This window comes from Danio aesculapii, chromosome 6, assembly GCF_903798145.1.
Source record: "Danio aesculapii chromosome 6, fDanAes4.1, whole genome shotgun sequence".
Taxonomy (NCBI): domain Eukaryota; kingdom Metazoa; phylum Chordata; class Actinopteri; order Cypriniformes; family Danionidae; genus Danio; species Danio aesculapii.
In genome coordinates, this window is record NC_079440.1 from 46529577 (window position 1) to 46547634 (window position 18058).

At 34.5% G+C, this 18058-nt stretch overlaps 1 protein-coding gene across 1 annotated transcript in view; it reads left to right on the top strand.

Moving 5' to 3' along the window:
• gxylt2 (glucoside xylosyltransferase 2) overlaps positions 1–17178 on the top strand; it is a 31449-nt gene extending 14271 nt beyond the window's left edge. Inside the window, exons 3-7 of the mRNA XM_056460384.1 lie at positions 4099–4230; positions 4326–4577; positions 6750–6873; positions 9786–9958; positions 15357–17178. Coding sequence (XP_056316359.1) covers positions 4099–4230; positions 4326–4577; positions 6750–6873; positions 9786–9958; positions 15357–15536 — 861 coding nt within the window. The 3' untranslated portion in view covers positions 15537–17178. The remainder of the gene's footprint in view (positions 1–4098; positions 4231–4325; positions 4578–6749; positions 6874–9785; positions 9959–15356) is intronic.
• The last annotated feature ends 880 nt before the right edge of the window (positions 17179–18058 follow it).

The window sequence follows — 18058 nt, forward strand, 5'->3', positions numbered from 1 at the left end:
TGTTTTAAATGTTTTTCAAAATAAAAAATATAGTGTGTTCAAAGGTTTTTTTTTTTTACCCAGACATTTAAAAAGAGTATATTTTTTTTAGAGCAGTAATTACAATCCCGAGAAACCCTAAATTGCCTTAAAATCTCAATAATACTCAATTATTTCAGGGGCAATGCATTGCGCTGAAGCATTGCATTACATAAAAGCTTCATTCTCTAACTGTGCAGCCCTCTTGGGCAGAAAAAAAAATCTGGCACACATTTTGGGCACAATTTTGTGGATGACTGCTCAATTCTGATTCTCGCAAATACTATGTCTACTCGTTCTATGCCAGTATAACTAATTTGGCTGTTACTTCATTGCTCTGATAATAATTCAGTTTAATTGCTAATAGGCTGTTTGGGGTATTATTATTTACTAAATAGTTTCAGTGAATGCTGAAAGTTTAAGTTTGGTTAGTTGTTAATTATTTAGATAAAATAAAAATCAGTTATTTTCTTGCTAATATTCGGGCATTTAGACCTTTTGCAAACATTTGATAAGAGCTGAATCTGTCTTTGCTCATGTGATTATTTATTATAATTTTTTTTAACCAAAATGATTATAATCAATATTCATAAGGTATGTTATATACCCAAGTACCTAGCTATACAGTATATTTGGCACAGGATTTCATGGTATGTTTAATTAGGCTGTTGACAGAACCCTGACTGTCAATTGTATTACACTAGTGGTTTTGTGGTAACCCTCAGACATAGTCAGGCTAACCATGACAGCCAATATGGTGAGAAGAGTAACGTGAGAAACCTCATGTATCTATTGATCTCTTTAAAACCGTCTAAACACATTATATGATTGCTGGTTCTGTGCTTCTTTTCCACAGTCGAGAGTAACGCAAGTGTTTGTTTCCATAGAGGGACTGCTATTGAAAATAGCAGCATATTGTTTTTTACACTTGGCCAGCCAGTGCTTTCTGAGAAGTGCCCTCTGGCCCTGATCTTGATCTCGTTCTGCATTGTATTCCTGCAGATAAAGGAACTGAAAGCTTTGAAGAGCGACAGAGAAGGAATGCAATGTCATTTGTTATTCAAAAAATGTCCTGAATGGTCCTGCAGCAGTGGTTATTTGGCTATCAGCAGGTATTATAAAACTTAACTGCTGGGTTATGAGCAAAAAGTTGGTTGCAGGTCAGTCCTGATGGTATCAAGGACAGCTTGAATATACAGAAATTGTGAAATGGAACCAAACAAATAATCATAATCAAGTTACGAACAAAAATGTTGTTCATAAATATGGTCATTGACATGAATTTAAACAAACTCTGAATTTACACACCAGTTATTATCTCTTGGATTGCAGCTAATAATGTAAAACTACACTATTCATAACAGATTTGCTATTATTTTTACAAGGAATATATGTGTTGATGTGATAATTCATGCATTTTCTATTGTTTATGAGAGTCAAAGATGAATCATCCCATTTTGTTATCCACAATAAATTAAATGGTAACACTTTAGTTTATGTAACAATTTTCACTATTAACTAGTGGCTTATTAACTCACAAGACTTAAGCTCCTTTCACACAGTGATACCGGTAAATATCTGGAAAATTTCTGGAATGACTTTACCAGTAAATTTATAAAAAAAAGGTATTCACACAGGTACGGACATTACGGAATTTTTCCGGAAAAGACCATTCACACATCTATTCTAAAATACCGGTAAATTCTGACATCATAAACCAGAAATGACCTAATGACCTAAGGTCGGGCCTTTCTTGATGGTTTTTACTTTTTATTTAAAGGTTTAACATTCATGCAGCTGTTTAGTGAGACATCCAAAGGCAGAAACGCGAACCACGGCTAAATGTTTAAACACTTGACTACATTTCAAATTCTGTGGATGGATAAGTATTATGAACAACTTGTATGAAAACATGTGGAGGAACACTTTCAGATGTCGAGATGTTTATTATATGTGTGTGTGCTGGGACTCACCGGCTCCTTCACGTGCATGCGTCAAGCAGAGCTTGAAGGTAAACAATCTGTGGTTTATCATAAGCATTTTATCGATAATTTTTTACACAGTTGGCATTAAGAAGAAACATAGAAACGTTATCTGACTAGCATCTAACAGCTAAATATGTCTGGAAAAATATTCAAAGGTATTTATTTTGAGTGCTCTGATTGGCTGAAGTAGACGTCTCACATCAGCGCGTTCTAGACATGAACTCGCTCTTTCCGGCAATCTTCCTTCTGCGTTCACACAGCGCAGCATTCCGGCAAATTACCAGTTATGTTACAACTTCTCTTTCTGGAAAATTGCCAGAACAAATTAACTCTTATTTTAAAAAAGGATCTGTTCACACATACATACCTTTCCGGAAAATTTATGGTAGTTTTCCAGAAAGACCTGTATGTGTGAAAGGGTCTATTGACAGTTTATTGCCTTATCCTGATACCTAAATGTAGCCACTACCTAATAATAGGTAGCAAATTAGGTGTTAATTGATTCAAAAGGCATAGTTAATGGTTTATTAATAGCAAGAATGGGGTATATACACACAGACTTTTAAATTTCAGTCAGCCAGCCCAAGCTGTTCTGGTGAACTGTCTTGCCATTACAAAATTTCCATGTTTCTTTAAAAATCAGTGATCTTCACTAACTATGTTTCCATCCAAAAATGCAAATTAACTCTATGCAAAAAAACGGGATTTTCTCATACAAGACGTGTGAATAAAGCAGCGTTTCCTTCCACTCAGTCAAAGAGAACAAAATCATCACTTCCTGATTAACTGGTGCCAAATATCAAGAGTAAAAATGGAATTTGCTGCGGTAGGAGAAGCTGCGTGAATCTTTTCTTCAATTAATAAAGGACTTGCGCCTCAGAAGGCAATCTTGACCTTGATCCTGACACGCAGTGAACGCGCGGTGGTATTTGAAGGTGTGAGAGGGTTTTAGAATGACCAAAACAACATTTCAGATGTTTTACAATGTGTTCAGCCTGCTGGTTTGTCCATTCACACACATTTTTATCATGATACGGTCTCTTATAACAAAATCACATGACCTTTTTTAATGTGCTTACTAGAATTTGTTCAGTAAAAGTGTTTTGATTGCAGTTTATGCACATCTTTTCTTATCGAATAAAAAGTTTTTCCTACTCCGTTATGCTCATATGCTTTTTATGCGCATTTTCAAACTTTATGCGCATCTTGGCGTTTCCATCAACCATTTTTTTTAATGCGCATATCCAAAATGCACATAAAAATAGGTGGATGGAAACGTAGCTAATGAAAATGTAAAATCAAGGTAAAAATTTGAGATTGTGGTCCACTTTTCTCTGACATTTGCTTTCGAAAACACTGTTGGTTGGGTTTATTGAAGGGTTTAGGTCAGAGATTCGCTAGGAGATCTTTACAATAAGCGCAGTCTTCTCATTGATGTGTACAAGAACAATGTGTATCTGAAATGTACAACAATAATACGTTGAATAAACCCCAGTGAATAATATTAAAACGACCTATAGAATCACTTTCTCTCACTCTCCCTCTATCTCAAAAAAAACCCCCAAAAAACAAAAAAAACTACTCTTGTACTAAATTCTCTGAGCACAAACAAGGTACATTGAATAACTATCACTTCTTGTATGTATTACCTCTTCTTGTTGAATCTCTGAATAACTCCTCAATTGTAAGTTGCTCGGGACAAAAGCATCTGCTAAATGACTAAATGTAAATGTAACAAAATGTACCCTAAGTAACGCATTTTAGATTCACAAAAATGTAGACAGCGCCATCTAGTGGATTTTTTTAAATATCTGAAACGTACATCAAATTGTACCCAGAGCAATGTATTTTACGTTTCACTAAAAAATTAGGTTGAAGCTTGCATCTTCAAGGAGTGCAGCATTATGGGTGGACATCTTCATGACTTTCAATAAATCACTATTCTTCCCAATAGCCCAAAATGTTGCTTATTTGAAGGATTGCTATAGGTTTCCTCGTACACTTCTCTTGGCTGACACCTGTAAGCAATAGATGTGCGGTTTACCCGAGTCTGACAGTCCTGACGTTGACAGATTCTTCCAATTTCCCCTCACAGTTCAGTCAGTGGCCTCAGACGCTGTCCTCCAGGTTTCACTACAGCATATATCCAATCACCTTCTCTGTGGGGAATGCAGACGAATGGAAGAAACTCTTCAAGCCGTGTGCCGCCCAGAGGCTATTTCTTCCTGTAGGTCCTGCCGGTTCATGTTCATTTTTTTAGTTGTTTGTGCTTTCCATCTCACCACCACTCTGACCATAACCAGGCATTTGCTCTAATTTCAGGTTATCTTGAAGGACGTGGACTCTCTGTTGTACGTGGACACAGATGTGCTGTTTCTCCGGCCTATGGATGACATCTGGAAGTTTCTGAAGGCGTTCAACAGCACTCAGTTAGCTGCTATGGCCCCAGAGCACGAGATCCCCAAGATCGGCTGGTATAGTCGCTTCGCAAGACACCCCTTTTATGGAGTCACAGGAGTCAATTCAGGAGTCATGCTAATGAACCTCACACGGATTCGTAACACTTTGTTCAGGGTAAGGAACCTGAGAATTAGATGTATAGCTGATAGGTGTACAGTGCTCAGTATATATAAGTACACCCCTCACAAATTTATCTTTTATATTCATACTTTTAATAGGAAGCTATACAAAATTATATTTGTGCATATACATTAGATTAGTCAGTACTGAAGCCAAATCTGGAGCTTATCTAACAAAATAACTTACAATAACGGTCCAAAAACTAGTAAACTCAAATATATATGATACAAAAAAATATTCAATACAAATTTAAAAAAAGAGGAAAAATCAAGAAAAACAAAAAAATTAAAAACTTAAGTTAAAATTTTGTAGGTTGTAATTTATTTTTAAATATTTTGCTTGAATTACTTGTATTATCTTTTTTAATTTCTAACTATGTTTGATGACTAAAATATTATTTTAATAAATATATCTGCTCAATTTTGCTGAGCACTGTATATATAAAACAGATGTTTACTACAAACACTTTATCATAGAGCTCTAATTTCATTTAATTGATCAAAAGTTATAGTCTGTATTTTAAACTTTAAATAACAGAGTTGCATGATATATATCTATTGGTTCTACATCAGTTTTTGGTGGACTTTAGATTATAATATATTATGTTTTTATTTATTTATTTTTTAATAGTTTTTACATTTTCTGTTTCAATTTAAAGTTCTAGTTATTTTGAATTGGTATATTCTTGGTTTATATCTATATTGTTTTTTATAATGTTTTTATTTTAATTTTAAGTTAAAGTAACCTAATTCTTTTAGGTAAAATTATTTATATATTATTATAATTTTTTATTTATTTTTTTTGACATTTTTTTAAGTTTAAATGTATTTTATTTCAAGTAGCAGTTTTTTTTTTTTAAGTTTTAGTTTAAATAACTATAATAACAAGTGAATATACCTTATTTTCCGCACCATAAGGCGCTACCTTAAATTTTGTCAAATCAGCCGTGCGCCTGATAATCTGGTGCGCCTTATGTGTGCACTGAGTTCCAAAATCTGCAAAAATATTGTTGTGCGACTTTGGGAGTTGCTCCGCTTGATTGATTGATTGATTGGGCGTTCAAAATTAAGCTGCGAGTTGCGTGGGAGCAATTGATGACAGATGGCGAACACACCTTTACTAAGACTGGTAGGCAGCGCCGTGGATGCCTGGGCTAAGGTATATGTTTTAACCGAGCATTCGCAAAAGATGATGGACTTTGATAGATTTGTGGGAGAAGATTGATTACAAGATAATGTGAGTGTATTGTGAGATAGTAGAATAAAGTTCAATCAAGCTCACTGTTTTGCTTACGTTGACCGTATGTTTTAGCATGCGCCTTATAATATGGTGCGTCTTATGTATGGGTTAAGTACAGAAATAGACACCATAATTGAGACTGTCTTATAATCCGCTGTGCCTTATGGTGCGGAAAATACGGTAATTATATTTTATAATACATCTTATTGGTGCAGCTGGAAGGGCATCCCCTGCGTAAAACATATGCTGGATAAGTTGGTGGTTCATTTCTCTGTGGTGACCCCTGATAAATAAGGGACTAAGCCGAAAAGAAAATGAATGAATATACCTTATAATTTTTTGATGTCTTTTTTGATGAAGACAACACATTTTAGTTGCTTTGATTTTATTACTAAGACTAAAAATCTGACACAAATCAGTAGTCTGCTGTAACTTAAAAAAAAATTATGGCAGATTTATTTTTATTTATTTTTTTATACTTGCTGATATATTAAATGTAATACATTTTTGCTGTGTAATTTTTTTGTGCTTTATTGCTAGATATTGTCTGTGTTTTTCTTGTGCAGTTTATTCCTCTTGAATCATAGGCTTAGGCTTTGCTCTTCGCATGTCTTCTGAGGTTTCTTTGCACATTTAAAGCCTTTTAACCTCGGGCTGTTTATAGTAGGCAGTGATGGAAGTCTACTGATTGCCATCCGTCGAGTAGAGAGAGAGAGATAGTGGGTGAGAGCAGTCTAGATTAGCATATTTCTGTAACTCGACTAGAACTGTAATTTCCAACCCAAGCACATTTTCAAGGCTGTCTGGGGGGACAAAAAGAAAATTTCTTCTTCTGAAACAACCTCAATTTCCATATCAACAGCTGTCTGAGAAGTGGCTGCCAGACTCACTGTTGAGGAAAATAACCTGCCACTATTGATTTTACAGAACAGTATGATCGCCAGCGGTCTGTCATGGGAAAATCTGCTTCACCCTCTCTATCAGAAATACAAGAACCACATCACATGGGGAGACCAAGACCTCCTCAACATCATCTTCCACTACAACCCAGGTATGTGTGTGTGTGCGTATTTGCTTAAAGTTATGCTTGATTATTATATTGTTATATGATATTATATGATTAGACAACACTGGCTGAAAACAACTATGGTGTCATAATGTTATTTTTGATGTACCCTGTGGTTCAAAATGCATTGTTTTTATGTGTTTGAGTGGTTTTTGTATGTGCATTTTACTAATACCTTGTTTTTAGACATGTCCTTTGATAATACCATGGCATTTTTTTAAGTAACTTTGAGTATGTTGTAAATATAGCGGTATATATCAAAATACTTTGGTTCAAGAATGTTTTTGGGTATTAATACTCTATTAATAAAATGCTTTTTTGGGCATATACCATGGTAACACCATTCTACAAAGTATTTTAGTATGTTGTAAATACAATTGTATTAAAATACCTTGATTTTGGAGTTCATTATTTTAGACATGCACTATATTTAATATAATGATTTTGGACATTTGCCATGGTAAAAGCAGGGTTTTCCTCAGAGTAACTTAGAACTAGGGCTGCATAATATATCATTTGAGCATCGATATGGCAATGTGTGTGTTCGCAATAGTCACATCGCAAGATATGCAATGTTGAGTTGGGATTATATTTGACCAGAAACCACAGGTCAAAACACATGAGATTTGTGGAGTCCCTGCAGAATTGAATTGTAATGGAGTGAAAGTTTAACATCTGCAGAGTGACTATGTCTGTGACTGTATGAGCATTTTAAGAGAGCTTAAAGCATTTTAATAGTGTAAAGACATTTAATGATAATTCATTTGATTGAATATATTATATGATGAAGACTATGCAACATTATTTTAAATTTAATTATTCAATTTCTGTATACGAATGCTATTAGCACTGTTTGTTTCACTTTAATATTTGCTCCATTGTGCTTATTTATGACTGTAGATTGTTTATTATATGTATATAATAAATTACATCACTGTCTTACAAAATCATCCCAATAAATCTAAATGAATGGCTTTCTAAATAGAGCTATTTTTCCATTATCGTGGAGCCCTACTTGGAACATGTTATGTGTCAGAATACTTTGATTTCCTTTTTTATTAGTGTTTTGGGACATTTACTATGGTATCCTTTAAATAACTTTGGATTATGTTGTTAATACAGAAAGATATATTAAATTACCTTGACTTTAGTGTGTTTTGAATATTTTTGGACTTGTTCCATTGTTGTATTTTTCACAGAATCTTTCAGTATTTTGTAAATTCAGTATATTTCTAGAAATTTAGTATGTTTTTGGAAATGCACTACAGTATGTTAATACACAGTTTTTGCCACATATACTATGGTAATACCATAGTTCTCGCCACATGTACTATGGTAATACCATAGTTTTCTTCAAAATGGGCTATTTTTTAAATGCAGACATATATTAAAATACCTTGTTTTTTTGTGTTTTGTACATGCACATTACTATTACTATATTACTTTGACGGCTGTCACTGTATAACAGTTTAATTCCTTGAAGTATCTTGTTTTTTGGGCAGTAGAAATGGAAATTACCCTGGTACCTTTGACATTATATAAATTATGCCATTGATTTTATTGAGATAAAAACTTATTACTATCGTTTCGGACTTGTCCCACAGCAATCCCTACTTAGTTAGCACTAGGGTTGCACAATATATCGTTTCAGCATTGATATCGCAATGTGATCATTCACAATAGTCACATTGCAAGTATACACAATATTGAGTCTGGATTATAATTGATAATTTTGCAGGCCTTTGACCGTATGAGGGTTTAAACACATTCAGGCCTAAGCAATTGTACCATTTGTAACTGTGACAAATTAATAATGATTGACTTGTTTATAAAACCAAGAATATACAGTATTATTTTACATTTGATAATTCAATTACTAAAGGAAGAACAATCAAACGCTGTTGATTCAGTGGTATATATTTCTTTATTGACTTTATCTACAGTGCAAAAAAAAATGTGGTTGTAAACAATTTGTGGGGTTGAATTTAAACAAACAAATTAAGTTAAACATTACTACATTTAATTTGTTTCAATTCAACCCATATAAATTGTCTGCAACAATTTTACAGAATTCATTGTTTCCATTGTATGTTTGTAGATTTGTTTCTTATATTTTATGCAGATGAACTCCCCTACAGAAGCATCCCAATCAATCTAAAATTATCAATTCTTTCCAAATAGTTATTCAAGTCATCTGGTAAATATGTATTCATATTGCAATATATAATGCAGAATAAAAAAATGATTCTTCATACTATGGTAAAAATCTAAGTACTTCAGTATTAGAATGTTTTTAAAAATATAAAACAGTAGATGTTAATATTAGCAAATGTCCATGTCGTTGTGTCTGACTGAAACTTGTCTATAAACCTGCATATTTTCCTTTGTTTTTGTTGATTTGTGCTCTAGTGTTACAACGCTAGTTTAATTGTGGTTTTTGCCGGAGGCTTAAATCCGATTTAAAAAGCAGTTTTTTTTCCACACGAAGCCCCACGGCTTTGTAGTACATCTCAACTAAACTTTCCAAGCCCTGGATTGTTATTTCCAGCACAGAGCTAGAAGTCAAGCGCTATATCGTCCCAGAAAATCAAAAAGACGTGGTATGACACAGCAGAGTGTTTCAACTCTCTCCTTGCTCGCTCTTCTAAAAGTTGCCGTTTTATCTTGGCTGTGTAGAGATAAGAGCTTTTTTGTGTAAGCAAACAGTTCTCTTGACTGGAACAGGTGTGACAGATACTGACAGGTGCAGTTATTAATGTCTCTAAATTGGCGAGACACTTGGCAAGAGTGTGCTTGTTTGACAACTGTATTGGCACAGCTCCAATTACTCGAGTGTTTCATGAGTATGTTGTTTGCCATTTGGAAATGATGTTGAATATTCTTGTTTGTGTCTGCAGAGTGTCTTTACATATTTCCTTGCCAGTGGAACTATAGACCCGATCACTGCATGTATGGAAGCAACTGTAAGGCTGCAGAGGAGGAGGGGGTTTCTATTCTACATGGCAATCGAGGGGTTTATCATGATGACAAGCAGCCTGCCTTCAGGGTGGTGTATGATGCCATACATGAGGTGAGCTGAAGGGAGATTATTATATTTTAAAACTAATAGAATGGCAGAAAAATTGCTAAAATGTGTATATGTGTATAATTATAATTTTTAAAAGTGTTTTAATTACATTTTTATTATATTTCCTTATTTCTTTGTCTCTTTGGATCAATTTAGAGGGATGGGTCACCCAAAAGTGAAAGTGTACTCACTATTTTGGTTTACTCGAGTAGTTCCAAGCCTTACTGCATTTCTTCATTCTGTTCAACACTTCAGAAGATATTTTGAAGAATACTGAAAACCTGTAACCATTGACTTCCATTGTAGGAAAAACAAATACTATGGAAGTGAATGGTTACAGGCTTTCAGCATTCTTCAAAATATCATCTTTTGTGTTTAACAGAAAAAATAAACTCATTAAGGTTTGAAAAAAAGTAACGTATTTTTAGGTGAACTATCCCTTTAATAAAAAAGGCTATATGTAAGAATTGATCGAGTTTTTATTGCAGGTGTGTAACTTGACTTCTAAGATTATGTTTAAAAGGCTATAAATTTTTTTTTGTTTTTGTCAGGAATATCAAAAATATGTGACTGATAATGCTGAGAGGGCTGTTATACACTTTAAAATCTATGTGTCATTGAAATATCAAGGATTATTTCGTATGGTAACGCCTTACAATAAGGTTCCGTAAGTTAATGTAGATACACTGACCAGCCACTTTATTAGGTACACCTGTCCAACTGCTTGTTAATGCAATTTTTTAATCAGCCAATCACATGGCAGCAACTCATGGTCTCATGGCAGCAACTCATGACTCAAGACATGGTCAAGATGATCTGCTGCAGTTTAGACAGAGCATCAGAACGGGGAACAAAGGTGATTTAAGTGACTTTGAACGTGGCATGGCTGTTGGTGCCAGACAGGCTGGTCTGAGTATTTCATAAACTGCTGATCTACTGGGATTTTCACGCACAATCATCTCTAGGGTTTACAGTGAATGGTCAGAAAAAGAGAAAATATCCAGTGAGCGGCAGTTCTGTGGGTACAAATGCCTTGTTGATGCCAGAGGTCAGAGGAGAATGGCCAGACTGGTTCGAGCTGATAGAAAGGCAACAGTAACTCAAATAATCACTCGTTACAACCGAGGTATGCAGAAGAGCTTCTCTGAACACAACACGTCGAACCTTGAGGGGGAGGCGCTACAGCAGCAGAAGACCACACCAGGTGCCACACCTGTCACCTAAGAACAGGAAACTGAAGCTACAGTTCACACAGGCTCGCCACAATAAAAGATTGGAAAAACGTTGCCTGGCCTGATGAGTCTCGATTTCTGCTGTTACATTCAGTTGGTAGGGTCAGAATTTGGCGTCAACAACATGAAAGCATGGATCCATCCTGCCTTATATCAACGATTCAGGCTGGTGGTGGTGTAATGGTGTGGGGGATATTTTCTTGGCACACTTTGGGCCCATTTGTACCAATTGAGCGTTGTGTCAATGCCACAGCCAACCTGAGTATTGATGCTGACCATGTCCATTCCTTTATGACCAGTGTACTCATCTTCTGATGGCTACCTCCAGCAGGATAACGCACCATGTCATAAAGTGCAAATCATCTCAGACTGGCTTCTTGAACATGACAATGAGTTCACTGTTCTCAAATGGCCTCCACAGTCACCAGAGCTTAATCCAATAGAGCACCTTTGGCATGTGGTAGAATGGGAGATTTGCCTCTTGGATGTGCAGCCGACAAATCTGCAGCAACTGCGTGATGCTATCATGTCAATATGGACCAAAATCTCTGAGGAATATTTCCAGTACCTTGTTGAATCTATGCCACGAAGGATTAAGGCAGTTCTGAAGGCAAAAGGGGGTCCAATCCAGTACTAATAAGGTGTACCTAATAAAGTGTCTGGTGAGTGTAACTAACACAAAAAAAATAATAAGCAATGCAAAGTATTTATGAATCTTTATTTAATACAAATACAGTCATTCATTGTTGGTTCTTAACTCACAATGCATTAACTAATGTTAATTCAAGGAGACTGCATTCTGAACGCACAATGCAACACTTCTATTTATTCTCATATGATTTAATGCCCTCAGTGTTTGCTTTGTTAGCACTGAAAATTAGATAGTAGACTGAGCTGGCAAAGACAAATGGGTTATAATTCTTGTTATAAGGGAAATTCAAATTAAGCTATATAAAATAATTAGGCTTATGTTTTCTGAAAATGTTTCAGTATTACATGTGGTGTACAAAATTGCTTGAGTGTGTGTTGTCAATTGGATCTCAGTTTGTTAGCGCATTTGCATGTGTTTTTAACTTGCATCATATTTAAGCTCTCTCAGTCACTGTTCAAAAATGGATTTTTACTTTAATAAATTTCTAGTATTTTTTTATCACTAAGTTGCAGCGATTTAAAAATTTTTTAGTATTTAAAATTTTTTTGTCTTATTTGTATTATACAAATTTTTGTTTTGCTAAATACTGTTGTTATTGTTTTTTTTATTTTTTTTTTTAGAAACTACAATTAGCATAGTGTTATAACATAACAGTGTAATTGTAATTACCTCATCTGTCAACATGACAAATGACGAATTGCGAAGCTTGTGCAAACATGTCATTATCTCTATGATATGATGCTTAAAGTAATTTATATAATTTTCTTTATATTTTAAAGGGCACCTTTTATGCAAAAGTCACTTTTTTTAATTAGTTTAACAACAGTCTGTGAATATAACCAGCTTCTAATAGTAAAAATGTATTCATTTTATTTTTTAGAATCACACAGCCTAAATGGGGCAGGGTCAAAGAGTTATAAAACATTATGTGTGGGTTATTTTGAGTTGAAGCTTAACATACACACTCTAGGGACATTATTTTACATCTTGTAAAAAGGGGCATAATAGATCCCCTTAAAAAAAAGCAATAACCTAGAACAGTAAAGTCAAATATGGAAAAAATCTAAAAGTTGCTATCAATTTAACAATTGAAATGCAAAATGTTTTTAAATGGTTGCAATACTCAAATCTTACCTTAAATGTTGAAAAAACTGTACCCATGTTTTTTCCAAATAGATACAAAGTTAAAAATGTTCCTGAAGTTCTTATAAATGGGCAAATTATGAAAAATATCAGTGAATTTAAATATTTAGGTATCACTCTAGACTGACACCTTTGTTTTAAAAATCCTAATAAAAATGTGCTAGTACATTGATATTCAATCTTAGAAATGTTATACATATCAGAGATTTCTTGACTTATGATGCCTCTAGTATGTATTTAAACACTATGATTGTTCCACAGTTTTTATATTGTATAACGAGCTGGTCCTAGGCATGTAAAACATCTCTAGAGAAAACATCTCTAACACCCCTGGAATCATACAAGAGCACTTCAAATCTTAAAATTAATATCTTTAAAAAAACATAGAATTCTGAGTTTTGATAATATGCTTAAATAATACAAAATTTGTTTTGTTTGTAAAATTATTCATAATCTTTCTGCTCTTTCATTAAGAAAATTTTTAACTCTTACATGAGAGAAAATATCTCGAACGACACGCTCCATAGTAAGAGGAAAATGTATTGTCCCTAGATGTAAAACCTCATTTAGCCAATCCTCTTTTTCTTATAAAGCCACAAGACTATGGAATATTCTTTCAACTGAATTAATCACGTGCACAAACTACAAGATGTTTCGACGCCTGTTTGATTTGTCCGTGTTTAGTCTGTATGTGATTTTGTGTCCGTAAATTGGCAATTTTATTTAATTAACAAAAATGTCTTTATTATTATTTTCATATTTTTAAAATATTTTTCTTTGATTGTTTTAAGACGGGGCTATTCAATTAGTTTGTTATGGGGCCAGCCGGAGAGATATGACTTGCAATATAAGTGAGGACACAACTGCTTATAAGAACCCATATGTTTTATTCTTGCTCCTTAAGACACCCACTTTGTATTTTTTTACATTTTAAAATGTTAATATATTGAATGTCAAACTACATAACATCACTGCATTGTACAATGTGCCTTTTTTATTTATTTTAATTCTATAACAACCATTCAAATGTTGTATTTTAAAGCACAACAAAAGCAGTGCATTGCTTAAGTAGGCTTCTTCTACATTCAAACTATTTAGGGATGCAACAATTATAGATTTTGATAGTACGATTCTATAGTCTGAAGAATAATCATGGTTTTACGGTTATCACGTCTAATTTAAATTTAAGCTTTATATTAGGTAACTTAAGTATTTAAATGAACTGTTGTTATCATCTGCGTTCATACATACGTAATCATTTTAATAATCTGTAATAATTATTCTAACATATCTTTTGTTTACATTGCACTGAAAGCCACGCACAACTCTCACCGCTACGTCGTGAGACGTTTTCTACTCAGTGCATCTGAAAAGCGCATATATTCTAATATTGGAAATAATGAACTTGCGCGTGGAAAAGACGTGATATGTGAATAGCCCACTGCTATAGTTATTCCAGTGTTTGTGCATATTAGCCTTGGTGTAGCTATAAGCTCGGAACTTTAAACTAGCACACAGGTGGCATAACTTTGTTTAATTGCAGCAGTTTTGTTCGATGCAACAGAAACGCGCCGTTGAGAAGCCTTTAAGCTTAAGTATCCAAATGTTTTCAGCTGCCCACGCCACTTGCTTAATGTCAGGTGACTCACGCTCTGCGCAGCGTTCAACTGCAGCTCATGCTGTATTGAACAGAAGAACGTCACTTCATAACTATAGCGGCTATTTTTCGACTGAACTAAATGAATTTTTAATGTCTTGGTCACACTATTTGGAGGGCCGGAACAAATTGCCGAACTTGGCCCGCGGGCTGCCAATTGAATAGCCCTGTTTTAATATTTACCTGTCCAGGGACTGCAAGTGAAAAGTAGCAACCTTGCTAAAACCTGGCACAATACAACTTTCCTTTTCAAGGTTAATGTAATTTTGTGCATTTCAATTCAGTCTGATCATCCTAGTAACCACATAACATGTCTTTGAAATAATTTTCAGAAAACATAAGCCTAATTATTTTATATAGCATATTTTGAATTGCTCATAAGACTTGTAGCAAGAATTATAACCCATTTGTCTTTGCCAGCTCAGTCAACCATCTAAATTTCAGTGCTAACAAAGCAAACGCTGAGGGTGTTGAATCATATGAGAATAAATAGAAGTGTTGCATTGTGCGTTGAGAGTGCAGTCTCCTTGAATCTCTCCTTGAAGGCTAATAGCAGGAAAACGTCTCTTCAAGAGGAAACCTTTTGTAGGCTTGAGTCACATGGGCCCCTCGGCTGTTTGCAGTTCAGACAGATATCAAACGTGGACCTTGTTCATCATGTCTGCACACATATACCAAACACTGCCTTGAACATAATGTTTTTATCTTCTCTTCCAGTATCCTTTTGAGGAGAACTTGTTCCAGTCTTTGTTTTACCCACTTCAGACTAAGTTCCTAGACACTGTTAACACCTTGTGTGGAAGAATACCTCAGGTGTTCCTCAAACAGATCGAGAAAAGCATGAAGGCGGCTTATGAGAAAAAAGTGGTGCGCCGTGTCCGACCGCCACACAAGTAATGAGCCTCGACTGCATTTCCGCATTATAAAAGGAGAGTCTCTGCCTGCTGCTTGGATCTGGGGTTGTTTTTTTCATCGAGAACGAGCAATGCCATGGGCGAGCTACATTTGGTCTATTTGACCCAGTATGAGCTTCATGAGCCTGAGGAATTGGAGATTTAAGCAGCAGTCTTGGTTTGCTGGATTTATACAGCGATGCGGGATGAATGCAAAACCATTGAAAGGGAGATGCAACCAATTGTTTGTCTCCAGCTGTGGGTTACCAACCACCCCAAAGTGATGCAGGAGATTCACTGGAAAAGCACATCCAAAAATATGGATCCAGAGCTGTTTATTTACAACTGTGTTGTACTGTTTAGCAGCATCTAGTTCATTATGTTTGGTATATTAGACAATTGGAGTAATGTGTGTGTCAGTACATTTGATCTAATTCTTGTGTTTAAGTGGCTGCACCAATTTGTGCATTCTGCTGCTTAATAGCATGAGATAAATCCTTGTTTTCAAGCCACACACACAGTAAATGAATGTAGCACGCAGAAACAACCAAAGAGAATTAGCCTGTCAGCCTTCAGAGTTCAGTAAGATGTACATTCAATTTAAGCACAGCCCTAATGGTGGATGTTCACACTGTTTACATTGAAGATGACTTATTAGTGAGACTAGAAAGGAGTGTGATGTTGAAAGGTTATATATATATGTGATGTTGCCTGTTAATATATGTAAAATATTACAATAAAAGATTTGGCCTTTTGTGAGAATTCCACTTAAAGGACTAGTTCAGCCACAAATTAAAAGTCTGTCATCATTTACTTACCCTTTATTTTTTCAGACATTTCTAAGTTTTTGATCACAAAAAGAAGCCTGTAACCATTGACTTCCATAGTTTTTGTGTTTCCTAATATGGAGGAATATATAAAGCTTTCTTTAAAATGTGTCCATGTTCAACAACAGAAAGAAACCCTCGTAAAGGTTTGTAACCACTTGAGGGTGAGTAAAAGATGAGCACGTTTCAATTTTTGGGTGAACTATCCCTTTAAGTCAGTTGTCCTGTATTTTGATTGCCTATTCTGATGGTCATAATGGATTTAATGTTGAATATGTGATGGGATTTTCTTGAATGATGAAATATAACCGAACCGTTTGTGAGAGCTGCTCACAAGCTCTAAGTGATGAAGTATTTTAGAAATATTCAGTTTGGTTGAGTTCAGTCCCATTTTGTTGTTTTACCCTGAAGTTTGTTGGAGGTCTGTAGTCTGCCACATTGGGATTAAACTAATGCGTTCATTTGAAATAAATGATTGCATTAGTTTGTTAGAAAGGTTTGTACATTGTGACAGTATTATATACATAAGATCTAAATGATAACAAAATAATTTGTGCTGTTGGGGATGTTTTCATCCACTCTGGGGTGATTTTTTTTGTGTCTTAATTTGGCCATAAATGTTTCTGTGTTTCAGCTAGCAGAATGGTTTTTGGTGACCAATCTTATTTTGACACATATTTTGAGAAAATCTGTTGAATTAAAAAAAACCTCAACAATACACTCTGGGCAAATTTACTACTCTTTTGTTATGTTAGGGATGAAAACATCCACTGAATTAAACTGCTGTAAAAATGCATCAGATAAATATTATTTTCCTTTTTTTTTTTTTTTTTTTTTTTTTTTTTTTTTTTTTTTGCATAAATCTGTTAATCAACTACAGTCCTGAACAAAACTACTAAATTGCTTAGAAAATTACAGGATTTTAACTCTTTAATTGGCAAATTCTTAAATGATATCACTGATTTGGTGAAAAAACCCAAAATGACGTATTTTCAATATAAAAGATAATTGTGGACTGGATTTATTTTACCTTTTATCACAGTCCTGGACATTTTGCCTTTGATACATTGTTTTTTATTAATTAATTTTTTTTTCTCCCTAATTTACTGTTCGGTGGCTGTTTTTGCCCCATTGACTTCCATTAAAACAATTTTATTTTTCTTGCAAAGCCATGACACCATATAATCATGCATTTTTGGTTGTTGGTGGTTTTCCCTGTTGGGAAGAGGTAAAATTTGTAATTTTTACTGCTGATCATCAGTTTTCACTATTAACCCTATATAGATAGGCCTGTGCAAAAAAAAAAAAAAAAAAGCTTAGTTTCTGGATTTAATATTGAGTATACCAGCAAATTAAAGTGTGTGTATGTGTATCTGTGAGAATGACCTTTACGCATTTACCTTGATGTGTCTGAGAAAATCAAAATATGCATCTCAGCTCTCAGAACTACATCGTGTAAACAAAACAAAGCCTGTGTATTTATGCGCCATTGAACATGGTTATAATGGAAGTCAAAAGGGCAAAAACAGCCATCAACAGTAAGTTAGGGAGAAAAAATGAAAATCTAACAATGCATCAAAGCCAATGATGTTACTAATCTTTCACATGTCCAAGAAATTCCAGTCCACAATTAATTTTTAGATTGAAAATACATCATTTCATGTGTTTTTTCACCAAATCAGTGACCTCATTTATGAAT